The sequence below is a fragment of the Drosophila biarmipes genome, chromosome 2L (assembly GCF_025231255.1).
Source record: "Drosophila biarmipes strain raj3 chromosome 2L, RU_DBia_V1.1, whole genome shotgun sequence".
Classification (NCBI taxonomy): domain Eukaryota; kingdom Metazoa; phylum Arthropoda; class Insecta; order Diptera; family Drosophilidae; genus Drosophila; species Drosophila biarmipes.
In genome coordinates, this window is record NC_066612.1 from 12,088,750 (window position 1) to 12,112,300 (window position 23,551).

General features: G+C 41.6%; 1 protein-coding gene across 2 annotated transcripts in view; it reads right to left on the reverse strand.

The window, feature by feature from the left end:
* The window catches only part of LOC108032604 (guanine nucleotide-binding protein subunit gamma-e), a 38,034-nt gene that overhangs the window by 6,079 nt on the left and 8,404 nt on the right, over window positions 1–23,551 (reverse strand). For both annotated transcript variants that reach the window (XM_017106531.3, XM_050884873.1), the window contains exon 2: window positions 14,480–14,621. In XM_017106531.3, coding sequence (XP_016962020.1) covers window positions 14,480–14,592 — 113 coding nt within the window. In that variant the 5' untranslated portion in view covers window positions 14,593–14,621. The remainder of the gene's footprint in view (window positions 1–14,479; window positions 14,622–23,551) is intronic.

Here is a 23,551-nt window from a genome sequence, read left to right on the forward strand (position 1 = left end):
GACTTGGCCATTGTTTGCCCTCACAATTGGTAGGAAAGAAAGTGAGTAGGGCACTCCGTGAATTTGGAATAAGCCAATCTGTCCGCTTGATATGGACCGAAATGCACAATGCGCTAATCGCTGCCACGAAAATGGCCCAAAAGAATGTTCTACCTGATCCACTCCTTGAAGGGTGTCAGTTTCCTTCGCTTTTGGCCCCACTAACAAACAGCTTTATTATGCACTAGCCAACCCCCCGTTCATTTTTGGCTCACCACAAAAGTGAGCTCGGCATTTTCTTAACCATTTCCTCGGCTCGCCGGCATTCTTTTGGCCCCAAGCCTGCCCCGGCCACTAGTGCCTTTTCATGAATAACAAATCAGGCTAAAAGACAAAATCTTTTCCACACCCAGGCCCGCATTCTGCCGCCGGATCTCTAGGATTCCGGAGGTCGGGGTCCACAGCCTGAACGGGCAAAAGCCGCAAGTTCTATGCATACAAAACTACGGCGCGCACGATGACGAGGATGAAAGCCTTAAAAACAAAAAGCAGCACAGCAAAAGGAAGATGTTTAGCATGGGTTAAGGTGGGGGAGGTGTGGGAGTTGGCAGAAGATGGGTGGACATGGACATGGGCATGGCTGGCTGCAAAGGACTCGGCCTCCTTTGGCTGGTCCACTTTTGTTGAATTGAAAAGAAATTGTGCAAAAAACACTTGAGCCGAGCTCTTCTCAGTTCTCGATTCAGAGTTCCCAACGTCGTCGTCGTCGTCAAGTGTTTGTCAAAGTTTGCCCCAGGTTAGGCCATGGAATTGTTGCCCGTTTTTGTTCATTTCAAAAGTAGCAAATCAAATGACGTGTGACAAGTGCGGTCCGCAAGGATATTTATGCGAAAAGCAACTCTGAAAAGGCACCGACGAATAACCGGCTCAGCTGACAAGGCCACCTTGGAAAAATGCATAAATAAAAGGATAATAAGTGGACAACATCAGAAGAGCAAATGGTGTGGTGAACTTAAAGGAGGAGGAAAAGAAGTTGTTCAGTGAAAATAGAACGAAAATTCTTTCAAATATCCTAGATATCGACTAACCTAGCTATTTGTTTGCAATTACATAAAATAATTTTATTATTAACATAAGATATTTAAATTTTTAGACAGTTTTCTGGTGAAATGATAGTCAAATTTTAATTAACATTAATAGGAATTCTAGCCTCATTAAATACATTTTTCTGGAATTTCAATCGACTTTATTGAACTGAAACTTGACAGGCAATTTCATTTAAATTGTTCCCATTTCCCAATGTAATTCGCCAGGTGAAATTCGATTCAAAGCGAAGCAAAACAGAAATCAATGCAAAATGAAAATGGAAATGGGCTAAGCTCGACTAGCACGTACTTTATGTGCCGACTGGAAAAGACAGACCTAAGGTGAATGAGGAATAAAGCAATATTTTCCACCCACCCCAGACCGCCCGACCACAATCCCACTTAACTGAAACTGTGCAGAAATCGAAAATACAAAAACAGAAATGCTAAGCACATGTGTTCTATACATATATCCGAGAGCTGCTTGCTTATTTACAATTCCCAGCACGCACATCCCTGGGAAAGGCGGGGGAGGCGAGCGATTTGCGGGGAGTTTAAGCACATAATACCTGAGCTCACTTCGATAATTACAGATCGGATGTCTTCTAGATACGCACACATGGCCCGGAGAAGCCGGTTAATGCGAATGCATAATGCCGCCTCTGCCCCTGCTCCTGCTCTCGGCAAAGTGAATGTTGAGGCGGAAATTTAATGCCAGAAATTGCAAATTTCCTGCTATCAAAAACTTGTCGAGTGTTGGGGAAGGAAGCTTTTCGCCTTCGTCTACCTTTTCTATATCCCAACCCCTGCTAAATACGCTCGTGCATGATGCAAAAACCGGCTACCAAGTGCTCTTGTTGTCCCAGTTCTGGTTGTTATGTGTATTTGCATATTTGATTTGCAGCCGGCAGTTTATGCTGCTGCAGCCGGATTTCATCTCCCAATTCGACCATACACATGTCATGCACATTCGTCTGCATTTGTTTGCAGTCCAAAATGTATCTCATTTGGCTACCCCTAGCTGCTTTACATGCAGGTCTGGGGCATTCCCCCAAAACATTATTTCAGAAACCCGAAATCAGATATTTGTCGAAAATTTCTGTTAATGAAGCGGTAAACATCAACTGATGTGGCCAAACTTTCCCAGCCAAGAGATCATTTAACTAAACATTCACATCCCTGTTTTACGAGTATCCTGAAGAATGCAGTACAGAAACAAATCATTAAGGAAAGGTTAATCCCTTAAATGGTGTTAAGAAAAAAAAAATATTACCTTTTTACGAAAATATATCTTTTCAACAGTCACCAAAGAAAACCCACTGACCGGAAGTTTTACTTATGACCTAAATTTATATAAAACTTTACCTAGAAGATTTGACAATCATTAAATAATGACAAATGCTCAAATCCATTATAGACTAAGAAGCAAAGTCAACTGAATTTATGGCTGTACTTTTAGGGCCAAAGCCTGTCGCTGACTGATTAATTGATGCGAAAAAAACGCGATGGCCAAGTCAGCCAAACAGCCATGATTGATAGTTTAAGTTGAGTTTAATGAGGCCTGCAGGCCGCACAAAGACAAGTTTATTTTTCATGGGGCTTAGTGGCATAACTTCCGCGGAATATCCCTGCCCTGCCAGCTTTTTAGCTGGCTCCACTAATGCCGCTTCGTGGGTCACGCACTTTGTTTATTAATATTTATACATATTTAATCGGCCCGCAAAACTTAATTAAACTTTGCTACATCGCTTTTTTCGCGCCTCCTAAAGCATCCTGCGTGCAAAAAACATAAGTAGGGACTGCATGACTACCCTGACAAATTGCTTGCGGGGGTGTGAATGGATGGGTATGGCTGCCGGGGGGTATAAGGATAGTGGGAGGACATCCCGTCCAGAGCCGAAAAGCAATTTGCAAGTTAAATGATGATGGTTCTCCGCACTTTGTTATGCAATTTTTAGCAGGCCAGCGCTGCCTGGCAGTGTTTGAAATGCAAATTCTTCGCCAGCAACAATTAATTCTGTCTCTGCAAGTGAGCGAGTGTGTGTGTGTGCCAGCCCAATATGCGCCGAAAACTAGGCTACAATTTGTTTGGCCCAAGCCGAAAGTTGTTACATTTTGATGGGACATCATCAATTAACTGCGCACACAACTGTACTTGCTCGAAATGGTGGCTGGGTGGGTGGCCATCATTTCTGGCATCCTGCGGTTTCCACCCACTGGTCAATTGCAAACGAGGAATACTAAGTTGTTGCTCGGCTCCGCTTGAAAAGTTTGCCGTATCCTTTTAGCGTTAACTGTACTTTTTTGTTAGTTAGTTGTCGCTGCTCTCGACTCGCTTTCACCCAGTTGCAGCGGTTGTTGCCGCCGTTGTTGCGCTCTAATTCGCCGTTAAGTGGCTTTCGGACATTTGTTGCAAAACTTTTCTCCTCTCTCCCCCCATCATCATCATCTTCTGCGGCTTGTGTTATTCCGTTGTCGATACTTTTAGCCGTGGTTTTTCCCCGCAGACAGTGTTGGCAGGCGACGGGAGGTTAAGTCCTGTTGCGGTGGTTGCCTAATGAGTGACAGTTCGACAGGAAGGACGAAAAGTTGGGGCGACACACGGCAGCCAAGTGTTTAAAGTGTCGTCATCCGGCGGACAACAAAAAGAAAGGCGTGGACAAAGGAACACTCGCAAATTGCTTTTTCAATTGTCAGAAGTCTAGCTGAAGTGCTTAGAAATGGCAATTGGTTTTTTTTGGCCCTTGGGTTAAGTAACTTCTGGTGAATGGTACACTTAACAATGGCATCTAAACTAGTTACCTTGCCGAAGGCTAGAAACACAATTTAACCAGAAAAAAAGAAGATTAAAAATAATATTTCACTTTTACGAAACATCACGTTATAACTATTCTTTGCTTTAAGCCAACAAACTCCTTAAATGAAATATATGAAATGAAATTCCTCTTTTCCGATTTATATTTATTTAGCTGCTATACGAAAATAATAAATACGTTTTTGCAAAACGATTGCTCTATAAAATAACGCAAATATTTAAAACATAAACAAATATAAATATGCAAACGGGTGGGATTTTAGTATTTATATATGCTTATTGGTTTGGGCCAAAACTCGAACCAAAATAAATAGGACATTCGCTGACTGAATCGCATTTTCCCGCACTGTTTAAGGCTATAGGGATATCTGTGTGCTTCGGCATTTTTATGGCTCCTCCATAGAAAGCCATTCCCTCGCTTTATCTGCAATCACAATCTCGATTTGATGACCGTTTCGCTGCATAAATAAACCAATAATTTAATTTTAAGCCCACATTGGCGCAGCGGCACCTGAGAGCGGCGGAAACAAAGCGATTTCATCCATGGGTCATGAAGCTGAAATGGCCATCATGGTAGACACACATGTGCTCGTATCTTTTGTGTATCTGTGTGTAAGAACACTGAGCAAAATACAATATATTTTTAAATTAATGGTAAAGTTAAAAAAATAAAACATAAAACAAATGAAAATTAAATTTTGAAGTTATTATAGTTACAACTCCATAACACTACCAACTTTTGGACTATTTTTTCTAAAATACAGGGCTGGTAAGTAATATGTTCGGAGTCGGTATAAGTATCATATATTTTTTCTCTGTGTTGTCGTAATACCAGCGTGTGGTCGGCGGCCGTTGTTCGGTGTTTGGAGAACGATGCTGTCTCATTGTTATGGACAATGATGCAGGCAGACAACCAGAGATTTTATGGCGCACATTTCTCGAGCAAAAAAGGAGCTGAAGAAGATGCCGTCGCCGGGGAAAAGTTGTTTTAATTACAGTCACATGGTATATGGCGCACGGTACGTGGCGCAAGGATCTCAGACGGAGGCGGAACGTCTTGCCATTTCAGCTGCTCCTAATAACCGACTGGCACTCTTCCACGCCTGAATGCAAGCATCTGAATAGGTATGTGTGTGCGGGTCCTTTTGGGAGGGGGCTCACAAGGATGTGACCGGTACAGTCACCGACAAAAGACTCTCGACGTGACCGTCCACCATTACGTATGCAAAATTTAATTTCGCAAATGAAAACGGGGACGAAAGGGTGGGAAAAGGCGTGGAAAAGTGACATGTTGAGGCCGGCCGACAGTCGCAGTCACATTTGCAGTCACAGTGACTGGCAAAAGTCATGCCTTGCACTTAAAATTAAAATCACCACCCTCTTGTTCTCTCCGCCATTGTCTGCCTGTGCACTTTTTCCCTGCCCTTTTTCTCCCCCCAGCCAGACACAATTTAACAAATTAAAAAATGAAAGACCTAAAGGATTGAGGGCTGGCGTGGGGGAAGGAAGGATGCTGGCAAACAGGAAGGGACAGCGCAGTGAAACGACCGTGACCAAGAGATTTGCCAGTCGAGGCGAGAAATATGCAAAAGGCTTTGGGGAATTGCCCATAAAAAGCTCATCTAAGTTTTGCTGCCAGTGCGAGAAGAGAAATAGAACGGGGGTTGGGTAACCTATGATATCTTATGATACTGAATTAAAGTTTAAAGTTTGATTAAAGGCAAACTTTCGCAAGCTGAGGTTCCTAACGCTGCAGATTTTAATGGTCATGAATGAATACTCGGTAATAATTATCTCTTTATAACTTTCTTCTTGACTGCATAACTTACTCAGCGAACAGTGAGGGTATTTTAATCCGAAAGGGAAGATAACACTTACCTGAAAAAACAAAATGAACAAAAACAATATTTTTAAACCATTCGTTAAATCCTAATATTCTAGCTTAATTGTATTTTATTTATTTCTTGTTATTAAACTTATTAGGAATGGAATTATGAAAATTTTTAAGTATAGTTATGGCAAGATATAATCCTACCAAAATACCTTTTCAAAACGAATCCAAACGAAACCAAACTGAGTATTCCGGGGAATTTTAGTTTGACAAAAGGGACCAGACCGCTAATAATGTATTCCGGCACTTTTCCGCCAAAAACTGTAGGAACCGGGCCGAGAGTACTCCCCAGACAGTCGGGGAACCCATTTCGACCCTTCCGCTCTGTATATAGAATGTTAGCATAGATGGCCAAGGGATTTGCAGGGACGTGCATGATTTACCGGATGGGGGCCATGGAGCCCGATGCTTTAATACGGTATTAAGTCATTTCATTTATTATTTAAGCCGCGAAATGTGGGCTGTCGAAAATGCAATCGCCATAGAGCAGGGCGGAAGAAGGGCGGCGAAATGGGGACGCTGTCGAGGCAGCTTGCAGCCAAATTCAATTACGGCCGTGATGGCAGCCAACAGTCGGGGGTAACGAGACGTAACCGTTGTTTGCCCATAAATTGTTTGTAGTTATGTCAATAATGTGTGCTGCCACCGCTGATGCGGATGTGGTGCGGCTGCCGATGCTGAAACACACGGCAGCCGTCGACTTTCCTTCTATTTTTTTCCCCCGCCTGCCATGTGTCAATGGGGGAAAGTACGCGCAATAAAAAATGAAAACGCCAAAGCATCGCCATTTTCCAGGACAATTCAGGGCCGCCCCCCTCTCACGCTCGCCCCTCGCCGCCCCTCGTTACATGTGTTCATAATTTCTGCTTTTATTAACAGCAGCAAAAAGCTGACAGGCGCTGCAAGAACAACGGCAACAGAAGCAGAAACAGCAAAGAAAGCAATAATATTGTACAAATAATGCCATAAATATTTGAAATACCATGGAAAAATGGCGAGGGTGGTTACTGATGTTTCGAAAAAAATGTGACACCCGAGAATTCCGAGATTAATCATTTTACAAGCCCTAGGGCGGATTTCTCAATGTCATGTTAAAGTTTTCCATCGAGTTAATTGGTTGCTTCGGAGAAATGTAGAACTCAATATTATTCCCCTCTTTTCCGTTTTAAGAGACTGTGTTTAGATTTGCCGTTCCTTAAATTAACATCAAATTGATACAATTGGGAAATTGTATCTCGAAAGAATTTAACTTCACGTTAACTTTATCTGACAGTTAACAAGCTATAAACTCAAAATTACATTATCAAATCAACTCAACTCAACTCATCAATTAAATTGTATCTCGAAAAAATTTAACGTCATGTTAACTTTATCTGACAGTTAACCAGCTATAAACTCATAATTACATTATCAAATCAACCCATTGTTAGTTTGACTGGAAGTTTATAACCTTTTCTGTTGGTTAGTGCTGCATCATCCCCATTCAATCATTAATTATTAACCAACATTCGAGGACAGATTATCCGAGCAGCCCACTTGTTAGTGATTAACTAATTGGCTGTCATGTTCAATGCACATTTGCAATGAAGTACTCTGTAATTGCACAGCTAATTGGATCACTTGAGCATTCTGTCCTTTTCGAATATCAAACTAAATAAATCGATAAGGATAGTTGGTGGACAGGCAGCATATTAATTTTGGTGCTTCAAGAAGCAAGGCGACAATGCAGATAGAGTGCTTTCGCTGCTCCACCGCTGGCATCTTCATGGCCGTCATTATTATGGCCAATCCTGAACGTTGTCCCCCGGGCCATTGCTCAATCATTGGGCTAATCAACGGCAGCTAATGGCGAGGGGACTGAACGGACGAAAGAACCCGGGAGTGGGCGTAAGGGGGGACTGCGGTAATTGCAACTTGTAGTCGAGGGGGCGTGGCCTTCGTTCCCAGGGTTTTCTCATTAGACAACTGCTTAATTGGCTTTCGCCGCTCCTGCTGAAATGCACTGGGGAAGTAGAAAACTAGGAGTCCTGGAAATTCCTTGGGGGCGATAATTGGATGTTTTTGGCTGATCGCTGTGGCTGGTTCGATGCAGTTGCGGCTGCCATGAAATTCCACTCGAAATTGACTTTTTGTGGCAAGTGAAACGCGTGCCGCAGCTAATGCAGTTGCCATCGTAAAGTGCCACTCGAAAGAATGCTCGAATTTCCTTTGAAGCTCAGAACACCCGAGCTCCAGCTAAGCGGGGCATTGTTGCAGCTGACATAGAAACTGGCTCCAGGGGAATTTCAAGTTTATATCCTGGCCATTTCAAAGTAATCCCTCTGAGATAGAAAGCATTTTACTCATAGAACATCGTTTGGGTTTACTTTCGTGTGTGTTCTTATACCTGTGGCATATTTTACAATTTATCTGGATCTATTTTTAGATCTTTCTATAAAAATATACAAAATATAATTATATAACGAAGTATAAAAGTGTTGGTAGTATAGTTTGGGGACCTCTGAATTATATAAGAAATTATGGTCACCCAAATATCCACCATAAATTCAGCAATAACATGTAATATCTCATTAAATGATTGAACTAAGGCACTATTTGAATAAATATAAGTTGCCGCAAGGATATTTTTCTTGTCCTTAGACCATCACTCCTACGATTGCGATAAAAGCAATCATACATTTAGAGCCAATAATCATAACTCATGGCAGATTAATGCGTTCCCTGGCGCAACTATATACCACTCAGTCCGGACTCCGACTCCGCCGAATCGGAACTGTATTCCCCTTACCAATTCCAAGGAATTGCCACATTACAATTCATTTATATGTGGCATGCTTTATGGCATTCTCTTGCAGCGTTCGCAGCCATTAATCAGCATTAAAAGTGTCAACAACAACGGAAAAGAGGCAACAGGAGTGGCTGTATGCAAAACAAAAAAGGAAAATACAGAAAGGAGAGCGAAAAGCTCTCATAAATAGCTGCCAAGACGCTGGAGAAAGGCGGAGAAAGATTCCGCCTCGCCAGGTGAGTGGAAAACGGCGTAGTCATAAAGCAATCAGCAGGTGTTTGTCATATTCCAGGGCCCAGCCCGCTAGCCTGTGTAATTTATTCCCCATCGCAAGTTGATAAGACTGTTCCTCCCCTGGTCCTCCTCAGCCCCTTATTGTTGTCTCTGCAGGTCGGGGCTTTACCTGGGGAAAGGGCAATTGCTTTTCGAGGCGGTGTCTGGAGTGGAAGCTTGAAAAATGTGTGTGCAAGTTCTGCTTCGGAAAACTTAGCAGCCGGAAATTACTTCCCTTTCGTCAAACATTACTCTGAGCCGGAACGCTATCAAATAAAATTAATATTTGTCTGGCATAAACAAAGTTATTTGATATATTGGTAAGCCATTAGGAATATGTTTGTATATTAAGTTTCCTTTTTAGGGTCCACTCGAAAATATACATACAATTTTCTCATTTCAATGCATATACTTTAAATATGTTTTCTGGTAAAGATTTGACACAAGTTAGGTTAGTTTTAAAATAATTTTAAATGAAATAATTTGTAAAATGTCCATTGAGTAATTTGTTTGAAAACATGTTAGGATATTAAAAAAAAGGTTGACTTCAAATGAAATGTATAACGCTTTCCAGTATAAATTGAAGGAACGAAAAAATCATTTATAAATTATTAAACTTTTGCATTCAAAGTTTGTTTTGCTGACCGAAAACCATTTGTTCGAAATGTTTTGCATTTAAATGAAATTGAGTAAGCCGCTAATCCAATTCACTGGTCCACCGTCGGCAGCGGGGTGGAGGGGCGGACTGGGCGTGGCCTTGTGGGGTGGCTCAAACAAACAAAGGTTAGGCCAAAAGCCAGAGGTGGCCGAAACCACAACCGAAAGCAGTCGTTGCCACTTTCGCTTCCCGCAGTTTTCATTGTGTGCTCGTCCTGTACTGGCAATTAATTTGCATGCGAAGCTATTTTGGAGCTTAAACGCAGAAGGCATTTCTGGCATTTCGCTGGCCAGTTGAAAAGCGCGCAGCCACTCCTTAACCGCTTTCCGCTCAATGAAAACACGAACGATTTTCCGGCTGTCATTTTGGAAATCGCATCTAATGCGTGCATGTGTGCTTAATGCGGCGCAATGGGACATTGGGGAAAAATGCCAGAGAGGATTTTCCATTTATCGCCTGCACCATCACTTTCCATTCGGCCAAGTTAATCAAAGTTTGTGCTGCTTTTGTCGCAGCTTTCGTTCTTGGCCGACATTTGGCACGGAAGTCAGTCAGTTGCGGGCAGTCAGCCAAAAAGCCGAAAAGTTGAGCGCCTTCAATGGAGGAGAATTAACGAGAGCTGGAAGAAAACAGATCGCTCCGAGCCGGGAAAGCCCATGATTTGGCAAAGTTTTCCTTACTTTACAAGCGATGAGAAGGCATTATTTGAGGCATCAATGGAACGTTTAAGGGAATGCAAGTTAAGGTAGGTTATTGAAAGGTAAAGGGAATTGCATAATTTAAATTGAAGGAAAACCTTTTCAGAGAACGAATAGCAAGAGTTTAAAATATTATATATATTCCTTAAAAATAATCTGCACTTCTATCTTGGTACATCAACAGCCTCAATTGCAGAATGCAAACAATTTATGATGACTGGTACCCAAAGGGACAATTCGAAAGCCTGTAAAAAAGTACAAGAAGAATATGAAAATTTGGTTTGATTTATGGGCACTTTCGAAATTGATTGCCCATATATGTGCGCCGAGTAAATAAATGGATATAAATCTGCTGATTTAATTGAGAATAAACAATGGCGGCTGTGGAATAATCGTGTTTTATGTTTGCAAAGTACCCGCAATACCGAAAACCCGAATGCAACAAAGATTAGAGGGAGCAGAGTGCATCCGCAGCGCCGGGGAAAATTTACAGCGGATAATAAACTGCTGGCGGCGAGGGGCCGTAAACTGCCAGCGAGCGGTAGTAAAATATGAAATGCCATAAAGATATATACAGAACAAGGAGCCCTAAGCCCAAACAGCCACAAAAGTAACATAATTTTCCGCTTGAAATGCGCTACAAAGTGTTTCCCATATTTTGCAGCCCAGTGTCTCATTCTGCATTATTTATACAGCACACATTCCATGGAGCAACAACGAAAACTGGCAGAGCGGTCACAAATAAATTGAGAAGCGCAAAAGATTTATATGGAGCAGCGAAAGAAGTTTGCGAGTGGAGCGAACTGAAATTCATTTTATGCGATGTAAAGTAAAAGTTTCTCCTCTGGACACCTGAGCCGCATACTCCAGGCAACGTTTTGTTGAACGGAGCCCCAGGACCGCCACCCCAGGACGCCTGCGTACCGAGTGTCCTGGCCAAACATGAAGGTGAAATGTATGCGCCTGGAGGTATGCAACATTTTGTCTACGACACCCGAACGGCCGACAGGATGGCGGGCAGGACGAAACAGAACGGAACGAAGGGAAATTGCGGGCAGGGGCTTGTCACGCACGGTGGTTCCTGTGGTTCCATGCCAGCACAAGCCCTTCCCCGTCCATCAATCATGGGTAGCAGGAGCTCTATGTGTTGGGCCTGGTTTCGGGTTCCATTTCGTCCTGCAACAAATCGGCGTAATGTGCGGTGTTTGCTGCACTTAACGAGTACATTCTTCGCCCGCCCAACCAATCACCAGACCAAGCGCACCCAAAACCCACTCACCCACCAGCCTTTGGCCCCCAATTTGTGGTCAGCCTTGTGCAATTGCGACCATCAATCAGGAACGCCTCGATAGCGCTCTCAAAATTTAATTGACTTTGATTTTGCAGAGTTTGACATATGTCAACGACTGATGACCGCCTAATTTGGCCCGTTTGTGTGCTGATTAAGTGCCAAATGTCTGATGTTTTGTGAAGTGGATAAAGATGAAAAAAAAGAAATGAAAGTCCAGCCAGACCATTTAAAAATTTGTTCTTTGATTTTGTCTTTTACTTTTTTCCCCTTTGCATGATTGTGATATTTTCTGGGAAATTTAAACGAAATTTCATTTGAAATATTAATAGATTTTGTGGTCAGAAGTTTTATAATTGGAAATTGTTTTAATTGGTCGTTTGCCTTTGTGATTATTCCATCAACTTGTGGTTGGAAAATGAAATTTAAATGGGAAAATATGGTTTGGTATTTTACTTCCGTACAGACATTCCTTGGGGTAATTTTCAGTAACAAGCGAATTTCAAATTTATTTTACAAAAATCGAATGAAAAATATGCAAAGTATATAAAGTATATTTTTGCTTACTTTAAATAACTTTATTTCACCAAAGCGGATTGAAAACCAATTTATTCGATATAAAACAAGGGTTTCAAAAATAAACCAACCACTTTTGCAGGTTTTACCACATATGTCAACACAATTAATAGCATTAGGGCAAATTGCTCTACACCTCCAGCCCTGGCAGCTTCTGCGTTCGTTATCGCATACGCTTTTGCAATTAACACCTCCAAATTCAGAACCAACGTGCCTCAGTAACAAACTGAAAACTGAGGCTCGATTCCGCCGAAAAGAGGGAATTATAAAGAGAAATAAACAGAGGAGCCTAATTGAAAAGAGCCCCATCTCGGCGTGTTGCAAATTAGTAAACAGAGTCTCGACTGCAGATTGGCGAATCTGAGGCGTGGGCCAAGGTGGGCGTGGCAGAGGGAGTGGTGGAGTCCGAGAAGGGGGACTCTAAAGTCGGGTGTTAAATTATTTATGAAAGCCGCTGGCGACGGCCAACAGCGCACACATTTGAGCCAGTTTGGGCCACATTAAGTCACAGATGAGCCACCGAGCTGGCTGAGTAAGTGGGGCGGTGGGATGAGGAGCTGAGGAGCGAAGGCGGCCTCACTGTGTGCCAATTAATTATTCATAATTAGCTGCCGACTAAATGTTTAACTAAATCAGAGGACGTTGGGTGTTTATTTAAAAGATGACATTAGAAACGCAATCCGAGGGGCTAAATGTGGGGTGGCTGGGTATTTGCCTCCGGGCTCAGAGCTAAATTAAAAGCTGGCCATTATGAAGCAGCAGCGTTAATTGTGATTTACGATGCAGGTTGGGTTCCAGCCTGGAAAAGTTTTAAGTAATATATGAGACCCCCGCGCAGATAGCAGGAAAATGTTGCACATACAAATAATAAAAGAGCGTTATCGACGAATAAACAAAAATCAACAAATGAGGGAAAAATTGTATTCATACCTATTGTATTCATGTTCCTGAAACTGAAATGAATGAATGCCCATTAAGCCATGTTATTTAGCTTTGTTTCAACGAATTTGTTAATTATAACTCATAGTTTTCAAAAGTTGGCAATGAGGTGGAAGTCCAATCAGCTATCTGGCATACATATTTAAGAGGACTAATTGGCAATTCTCCGACAGAATATTGCAATGCATTTTATGTTATTTAACCTTGAAAACTAAACTAAGCAAGTTAATAAAAAGGTATATACATAAGTGAAGAACGCTTTTTAAGAAAATAATTCCCAGTGTTATTTATAGTTGTATTATCTTTTATTCGGAAATTCTATTACTCTTAGTTTTCCTAGTGGCAAGATAAGAATCTTTTTAATATTAGCATTAAATTACCAAGCACTGTGAATCAAAGAATTCATATGTTTCTATGATTCACAGCAACGTACTTTACACGAACAACTGTTGTTACTTTCATTCTAAAGATAAAAGGCTTCCGGATTATGAACCAGCTTCTATAAATTATACAAAATCTTGTATTCAGAAACATTTGACCACATGAATCACCAAGATTTTGAGTAAAAAGTTTTTGTGCTAAAGCAAACCGGAAGGTAAAAGCATAAGCTTAAGCTTATTTTAGAGTGAGATGAATATAAATCTGCTGAAATGAGCCAACAAGAAAAGACCATGGAAACTAAATACGACATAGATCTTTTTATAGAAGTCGGACAAAAACACCTTGAATTCTTGGAGCTCTACATTAGGACCCTTGTTCGCTTCATTGAATTGCTAATTAAAATGAAAGCATGGCAGGACAACCTTCAGAAGTAATTGCCAGGAGAGGAATTTGTCATTCAGTAAAACCAATTTACCGACGGTCCCCTTCGCACCTTTTCACAATCCGTTTCCTGAGAATTTTCTTGTAGCGAAGTGAGAATTTCACTTGACGTTTTTGCCCCCAAAAAGGGGTCGTGAAGGGGGGCTGGCTCCGCTCATGTCTAGCCGCTGTCTACACAAGGGCATACACACACTCGCACACAGACCGCACACACACACACTGGCTCACTGGCTCAAAGGATGTGAGTCCTTCCTGAGACGACGCAGTGTTGTTGTCACTCGAAAGAAGCGAGCCAACTACCACACGACAGCTTTATATTTGTGTAAATATTTAGCAAACAAGCGGCAAAAATTCTTGGCCAACTCAGGTGTTGACTTTTAGCACACGTGTGCGAATATTCTGCGGGCAGTCACTTAGGAAATCTGAAAAAAGAGCTCAGCTCACTCTGGCTTTCAGTCTAGACGAGATGCAAATGGTTAATGGGGTCGTAGGTCAAATCAAACCCAGAGCACAGCACACACACAGTCACATGGGCACCGAAAGTAGCACAGTTCCTTATTAATTGTCTGATGTGAAATTCCACATTTCCGATTTTCTATCACACTCATCTATATTCTCACTGGGTATCGAAATATTTTATTAATATTCTTGCATTAATTTTACTCACTCTGCTATGGATTTAGATAACGGCCAGCGCTCCATGGAGGCCTGATATTTCATATTCTCGATTTGCTTCTTTAATGCGTCCCGATCCATGTTTTGTAGAGCACTGGGATCCATGGCGGCTAAAATTTATCCACATACCACCCCTGCAAAGACCAAAGCGAACGTGAGAGCGTTAGAGAGCGTATCTTTGGGATTTCGGTGAGAGTTTGGACCTGCTATAAAGTCTGCAAGGGCAATGTCTCTCGATTTTGGGGGTCTGTTGTGTGCCAATTCGGTGAGATGAGCGGTGACAGGGTGACTTTTGGTCGGTTTGAGCCGGAATTTGGCACCCTATTTGGCCAAAAAGCATTTCCCGGTCCCAGTTTGCAGGCCATTTGGAGCGGCGGTTGCGCAGAGCATGCATAACAAATCAATAGAGAGAAATGTCGGGGAGCGAGCTGCCCAGATAACAGTGCCGCCTGAAAGGCTGCCATAAACTCTGTTGACTTTTCCGCCGCCTCTTGGCCATTGTGGAAAGCATTTGTTTACAACCCAGGAAAACGTGGGGGAGTGAGTATGGAAAATCCAGAAGGGCACAGAAAAGGGCGCGTCCCTTGGCCAAAAACTCCTAAATGCAAACAAAAAACGAACAGCTGAGACTGCAACGCCTCACATTTCGGCCAGTTCTTAGCCGGCCGTATGTGTTGTAATTTATGAAAGTTTCCTTCCATCGTGGTGTTTACCCAGTTAAAGTCGTTTTGGCTCCTTTGGCTCCCATAAATAACCCCCACAAAAGGGCGTGCGAGGAAAATGTTTTGGAGAGCGGGAAAAGCGGGGGAGGAAAACCAAGCAGCATTTTGCGTGCCCTTAGACAATTAGTTTTTGCTGTTTACACTTTGGGCCGGCATTAAAGAGAGCCTTCTGGGGGGTGGTTTCGGACAGTGATGGAGATAATGGGCGAGATAAAAGGCAAAAGTTTAGATACTTCGGGGATGATTAATCGAGGGGATGCGGAAGAGGTTAACCACAGAAGCCATTCCGGAAATAAAACATTAAAAGTGGTTTAATCAAGCAAAAGCAGTCTGCAGATAGGTTAAAAGGTAAAGTTACAAAGGTATTCTAAAATGTAAATATTATTATATATCAAATATGATTGATAGAAATAAGCAAATAATATAATTCATAATTTTAAATGTTTTCAAAACCTAACATTTGTGTTTTTCTATAACTTAACATTTCAAAGATAACATTGCCATAAAGTATCTAGCCAGGACACAAACCACATCTAGCATAGTTCAATTAACAGTGCTAAAATATCGCATGCTAGATATAGGATAACAGAAGGGCACCTTAACAGAATGTAACATTTCTAAACATCTTAATTTCAGTAAGAATAACTTCTTAGACCTCTTAAAAGGGGAGCAAAACACCGTGCCCCAAACTCAACGGTAGACAATCAAAAACTAATACCGAACTCAAATAGAAAGCCACAGAAAGCAGCAAAACATGACGATTTTTTGGATATGGGTTACCACAAATAGAAAGAAAAATGAAGGGGGAGCAGGACCCTTCCTGAATCCAGTGAAGAGGCTGACGACGCAACATGACAACCCAAGGATGAGGATGACACCGGAGCACAGCTGACGCTTTTGAAGGTGTAGCTTTAAATACAAAAAAAGGCGAACTGGCCAGCGCCACGCCCCCTCTCAGCTGCCTTTTTCCTGTCCAGTTTGATACATCATTTTTTGTCGCTTCGCTGGGTAACTTTGACACAGGTCCTGTGTCCTTCGCCCTCGGTCCATTGTCTCTGGACCTCTGTCCACGGCTTGTTTGCATCTCCTTCGCAGCCAGCCCCACACCTCCGCCCACTGAAGGACCTGCCTTCCTTTTCCACAGCTGTCAGGCTGCTAAAGGATTTTAGGCTTTAACCCAATCTGCTACTGTCGCTTAAACGAAAAAGTTGCTCCTCTCGACAACCTGCGGGCTGTTTGCAATTTTTGTTTTTCCCGGAAAGCTTTAAACTGGGCGCCCACTCTGGTGGCACACTTGGCCAAATGTGTTAATGGCAAAATTGTTGTAAAACAGCTCAGATTTAATATAGCCGAAGTGCAGGTCATGGGGATTATGTGGGGGGAGGGAAGTTGGACCTGCGAAGTTTATACGGAACATGTATGTGTCCCTTGCTATCCTGGGTGTCCACCATGTCCTGGCACATGTTGACAGCACTGGCCAGCAGGAACACTAAAAGCTTTAAAGTTGGTTTAATTAAAACTTTTCAAAGTTGTCCCACCAAAGGGATTCGATAATGAAAAGAGTTGGGGATAGGGCGGACAAACGTTCCTAACTGGTTGGATATTCCCGGAGTGAGAGCGGTGAAAAGTTTAGGGTTAATTGATGAGTGACTTTTATGCATTCTACGAATCAAAGATCCCCATATACTGCGCAGCTATTCAATGGTTTTATGCATGAAACATATATTTATATTAATAATTTTTTTTCTTTTAAGGTGTCTGTTAAAGGATTTAGCATTACCTTAAAAATAAGAGGGAAAACCCAAGAACTTTTTATTAGTCCAAAAACCAATTTTATAAAAAGACCAACTATTTTCCAGCGTAAAACAAAAATATTTAATATCAGGAAATAATCCAACGTAACTACTTAGTTAAAGAGATAAAAGGTACAAAGTTGTTGCTCAAAATGTTTGTGCTTTTCGAAACTTCTCTTAATTTAGCTAATGAGTGAAATTAAGTGCACTTTTCCCTTTGGTGGTTCTGCTCACAAATGGACTCTGCTTCGCTGGAATTTCCCCCGGCAAATTCCAATGTACACCCGTAACCCCTGGCTGCTTAACTCACCAACTAATCCCTGACATCATCGTTTCCACTTTAAGTGCAGCACCATTCCACCGGAAAAGGGGCGGAGTTTGGCGGGGAAGCTGCCACCGAAGAGCCCCATTTAACCTCGATGGCAAATCTTGAACGTAAAACTAAACTAATTGCTTCGAGCTATTGCCGCCATCGACTATCCGCCCTGAGCCCCCGCTCTGCGGCTGTCCTGAAACCCAATATGACGGCGATGCGCCATTAAGCACCGATGCACCGCAAGCAACCCCACTCGACGGAAAAAGTAGCAGAAATTTGTCTGCGGGCGTAGGATGCATGGGCGGCCATTGAGGGAGGTGGCGAGAAAGTCAGCATGCAACGGACATAAATCGTTAGCAAAATGTTTTTGGCGGCTACAAGCGGCAGCCACAAACCAAAGTATTTTCCCGCCATTTTCCCTTGCCGCTAAAGTGTTTCGCGTGTGTGTCAACAGGCGTTCAAGTTTTTTGACACCCACCCACCCAGTCTCATAAAGCAGGGTCTTTGGGTCTCTGGAAGCGACAAGGACAACTGCGACGAGTCAAGTGATTCCTTTTTTCCCAGGACTCCCCCTTGGAAAGAGGAAAACAAATTGTGCCTGCCCAAGAAGTGACTCAATCTGGTAGAGTATTTCATACACACTAACCATTTGCCTCGTTAATAGATACCCCCGAAAATGGTCACCAGCCATTTTTCCACCAATTTGCGCATTTCCTTGGGCCCACTTGTGTCCCTTCGATATTGTTACCATAATTGGCATTAGCCCCAGTGTCCCTCGCACTGACGGAAGCTGTCTTTGGGGTACGGGAAACGATTTCAGCTTGTTAGCTTAATTTTAAAAGCGCAAACTTTTCGCTCGACACAAAATTCTTTGGGGCATATTTTCATTGTTGGCCCAAGAAATTGTAAGGTGAGGAAAATTCCAAAGAATTTCGTTGGAGAAAAGTGTGTAAAGAAGAATTAACATATATAAAGAGGAGCAGGCTGCTCTAATTGGATGGCCGGGAATTTGCCAGGGCTAAAAGAGAATATATTGTAGTCTTGCTAAATACTTATTCTGCATGTAGATTTTCTTAATATTTTCCAACTGTTAATTTAATTATAGCAGGGTTATGCCAAAAATAAAATTTGGCAACAAATTAAGAAGCGGATTTCGTTTTTTATAACACTTCTGCAACTTTTCTACTTCTCATGACGCTTGTTATCAAATCACAATCATCTAAACCCATTTTCATTTAATTATAACTTGAAAGTTGCTGAAACTTTGGCTAAATCGCGTTTGTCACGTTTTAAACAAGCAATCCAAACATGGAAGGACAAATATTTATCCAGTCATTAGCGACGTTTCATTCGGTTACCTTTTTGCGGCTGCAAACACTTCAACCAACTAACACTACAAGTGAAACAAAAACTTTAGCTGCACTAGGAAAAACCATGAAGCATGAGATGGAAACTTTAAAAATGTATCCTAAGAACATGAGAAAATTGGGATCATTTGACAAACAGAATCTAAGTTCTATAAATTCATTTTTCAATGCTTTTTTAAAAAACATAATTTTTCTTAATTTGATATACTATATCTTTTTCTTCCTGTTCAGCAGACAGGGCGATAGCTATGGGAACAACAATTTGTCACAAAGAACTTTCAACTGGCAAACTTTTTGGCGGAGCTTATGGTGGAACTTTGGGAGAGTGTCGACAACAACTAACAAGACCCGCAAACAAGCGGACCGTCTATGAGTTGTTAGAGCCGCGATAAAGTGCGAGGAGCCACCATCACCAGCGAGCTGAGTAAACCAGCCCGCACATTTTGCTAAATCAATTTGCAGAGCTAAATAATTAAAATACAGTATGATGACGTTCGGTTTTGGGGTCTTGCAATCTGTTGCCTGGGTGCTTTGTGTGGGTGGGTCGGGCGACGCCTGGGTTAACCTGGCTTATTAGCAGGCTTAGAGTGCGTTGAATTATGGCCGACAATTTCAAATTTACATATGATCCTGTTTACAGTCGCTACTCGTGTGAAAACTTAGAGATGAGCAGCAATCCCAGACACTTATCGTGCAATTTATGAAGGCGGAATAAGCATATCAAATTGTTATTTTAAATACAACTCTTCATCCTATTTACTTATTTTAAGCAGTTCTAAAGACATTATATAACAGTTAAAAAAAAGCTTATTAGGTACACCTTTTATTCCTATTTATTGTACACTGTTACCCAAAGTTAAAAACTTAAGGTACAGGGAGGAATCGGCCATAGTTGCTAACACTTTCGGCCGGACTAAAATATTATTACAGGCTTACTTAATAACACGATTTTTACATATGAATCATTACGGCATCAAAGGTGCAGAAGCGGTCTCTTATTCCCATTTACTAATTTTTTTGGTATTTTATAAAAAAGTTAGACCAACTACATAAATTCAAGATAACATTTCTTGATCACTTCTTTCAAAATCTATACTTGTATCTTATTAATTAAAATTCCCAATATTTTTTAGAATAATTTATTTTTTTCAATATCCAAATCATCCCTGCACATTTGGCTAGAAATTAGTCGAGGTGGCAACCCTAAACCACACATGCTTGCGCACGCACAACGCGGCGGATACGTGATTTACGCAACGCCTGCCCCAAGTTTGCCTGCCCAATGACCACGTGCGACGGTCCTAATGAGGATTTCATAGCACCAGGTAGCGGGGAGTGTGCACCTTAAAGCTACCAATCTCGCCAACTTTCGGCCAGTTTTTCTTTCTTAAAACCACATAATTCAAACGATCCGAACGTCGGGCCCAGAGGCTATTAAATTTACGACCCCGACCTAGGCAAACATCGTTGGGGGAGTGGTATCATTTTTTAGCCGTATCATTGAGGCTCTGTTTGTTTATCTCTCGTTTGCCAGCCTGTTTGTTTATTGTTGTTTGCCTGCCGTTGATGCCAAGTGCAGAAAGAAAAAACAAGGCAAGAGAAAAACGGGCTACAAAAATGCAATTAAAATCGTTTCATGTGACAATTCAGTTACTATCTGCGCCCCTCTTCTACCACTTTTTGTTAGTTAGTTTGCCTTTGGATTTGGCCCGGCCTGTTAATGGTCGGATGGCTTTCGCTTTTCCAGTGGCCCTTGCAGGTGAACCCAGTGGCAATAGCCCATCGCTCTGCCGGACACAATGATGTATAGTTAGGCGGAAGATGGAGATGCACGATGGACAAGCGATAACTGTTAACTGCTTCACTGAGTGCAAAGTAAGGTAAGACAACGGGTCAGGTCGAAGGGGCGGAGAGAAGGGCAGGACTAATGAGACTTCTTCATTGGGCAAAGGGCAAACTGTCCAACATGAGCGATGTTCAAGGGAGGAACTGTTTAATGTAGAAGCTAAGCTGCACTACTTTACAAGCCTCATACATATAGGGTTATTTAGCTGAGTCGTTTAAAGAGCTTCGGTATAAGAAAAATGTAAGAAACCTCTCTTCAAAATTAGGAATTTATAAACCCAACTTGTCACAGATGAAATACAATAAAAGCCACAATGTGAATATTTTAATTTTTACATCTTAAATACCCTTAGCTCTTAAGTCGGTCACTCCAGCTTTGAGTGAGCTCAAAAACTTGACCAAATAGTGTTCAGATAAGTGCAATTCCCAGAGTGAATATAAACAAACCTCTCCTGGACTCCTCCAGCAATTATCTTGCGAATATCCTGCTCAAGATGCAAGCCAGCTAACGACACGCAAAAACTACATGCATATCCCTCAACACTCCGGCCGGATTGTGAGCCGGAAGGAGCCCCGGGGGAGCCATTGCCATCGCCATCGCATGGCAGATCCATAGAGCGGCAACAAAGCAACTAAAATATAACTTGAGACAAAATTAAATGGGATGCCGGGCAGAAAACAAAAACCTCCATTAAATTTGCATTAAAATATTCAATTTAGAGCTCTAGCAGCCCTCCGAGGAGGGGGAGTGAGCGGGCGCAGAACCAGGACAAGCTCATTTGCACATTCAACAAGGAGTTGCTTCTGCGGCTGCCGCCCCCTCACCTGCCACGCCCCCTTTGCTCCTTGAGCTTCAAAGGATGTGGCGCCCAGCGGATGACACGGAGGCAACTTTTATGAGATGACACATGCTGCTCAGCTGGCTGCCTGCCTCCCCCTTCGTCCTTTCCCCGATCCTAGCTCCTGGCTCCTGTCTGCAGCGCCTTCTTTTATGCTTTAATTATTTGCAGCATGCAAAGTTAAGCCCTCGCACACTCGCACACACGCACAAGTAGAGCAGCACACCCGCACACACGGGCAAACATTGGGCAAGGTATTAAGTTGTAAATATGTAAAAGTGTTCGCAGCTGCCGAGAGTTCCTCATTCATTCTGCGCCCTTCCCTTGAATACCCAATGCCTGAGGTGATTTCGGGTATATTGCTAGCTTGGTTGTTAAATTGTCAATTAGATAAATTTCAAATATGCTTATATAATGTTGGAAATTATATTTCACTAGATATATGGTTTCAACATTTATAAAAATAATATGAAACATATATAGAACAAATACAAAATACCATTGTATTACCTTTAAATATCATTTCAGCTCACTAAAAGTATGCAGCAAAAAATAAATTATATTTTCATTGAACAAAATATATTGCGGCATACTTTTAGACACCTAAAATGGCACTTACATATTATTTAAAAGTAGCCGAGTTTTTATGGTGCCTTCATGACCACAAAATGAAAAGGAAATTGTAAGATCGAGTTTATGAATGCCAGATTTCAGCTTATACCGTAGTCGCAGATTCCATATTAAGAGTAAAACGCTTTTCCATTCCTTTTCGCTACCCCCTACCTCCCTGCCTTCTGCACGTTGCGTATGTCAAAAATGAATTACATTGCAGTCTGCAGCTTGGTTTCTGCGTCCGTGTGCGTGTCAGACTGTGCCAACTTTGGCGTGTGTGTGTGTCTGCATATTTAAGTGCGCCACAAAGTATGCAGCAAAGTACAACAAACAGCTGCGCGGTCGTCGGATTTGGATGTGTTTTTCTTCCCAACACAGACTCAAAAACCTACACCGCAACAAATTTAATTAATTTGTGTGATTTAACATAATATACATTTTAATAAACAACACAATTAGCATTGCATTAGTAGTACACAATGGCAACCATGTAGCAGATTGTACAAAAAAAAAACATATTTGTTCCCAGTCTTTGAAAAAAAATATTTTTCTGTGCCTGTATCCAAATACTGAAACACAAAAACCCGCCCAGGTAGAGAGCCATTTAGTTAGTGGTCTGTCGGCTTCTGTCGAGTGCTTAGTTTTAAATCCGATACAATTTACTTAAAGCTTCAGCCATAAATTCAACCAATCTCCCACACACAAGAACATATATAACAGAAGAGTGAAGCAGATAGAAGCAAAAAGAGGGGGAAAGATAGGAACTTGGAATGAACAGTCTTTTGATTCTTGTTTAGAGTTCTAGGATGCCTGAAAAATCATTTTGTAGATTTTTAATTGAGTGCGCCTGGGTCATGTTTGCAGTATGTGTGGGTCTGAACTTCTTGTTTGTGCGAATCAATTTATTTTAAAATTTAATTAATAGAGATTTGTTGGAAACAGAAGGGAAAGACCATAAGCCATGAACACAATCGTAAAAGCCTTAGTGGCAACTTAAGCAATTTCTAATGAAATTTTACTGTATTTTAGGCCTTTGTATTTCAATTATGAATGTAATACTCTTACTTCCAGAGGCATATTTCAATTATCTTATACGATTAATTTTTAAACCCGTTGTGAAGAGTTGTCTATTACAGAAACTTTAAAGGGGCTGTGCTAACACATATTGTTAGGAAATCATTTGATTTATTCTAACATTTTTTCCCCAACATTTACATCCATTGGATAATCTAATTTTGAATTTGACTGCATATAGTAATTAATATTTAATTCACATTTTTATTTACACTCTTTATTTAACCATTACCTAAAGATTTTCTTAGTGATTAAGCGTCATTTGAAACCAAATTCGTGTTCTGCTTACCACTTTTGAATGTGAAAAATCCCACCCCATCAGCTTTATTCAATCAGTCAATCAGGCACAATGCAATTGAAGCGAAAGCACAAAATCGGAGCCGCGCTCCAATCACTTAACGCCCGTTTTTGGGGAGGTGGGAAAAATAGAACACACTTGTTGCCCGGCAACATTTAATCAAATCAATTTTTCCCTTTTCACATGTTACAAATGCTG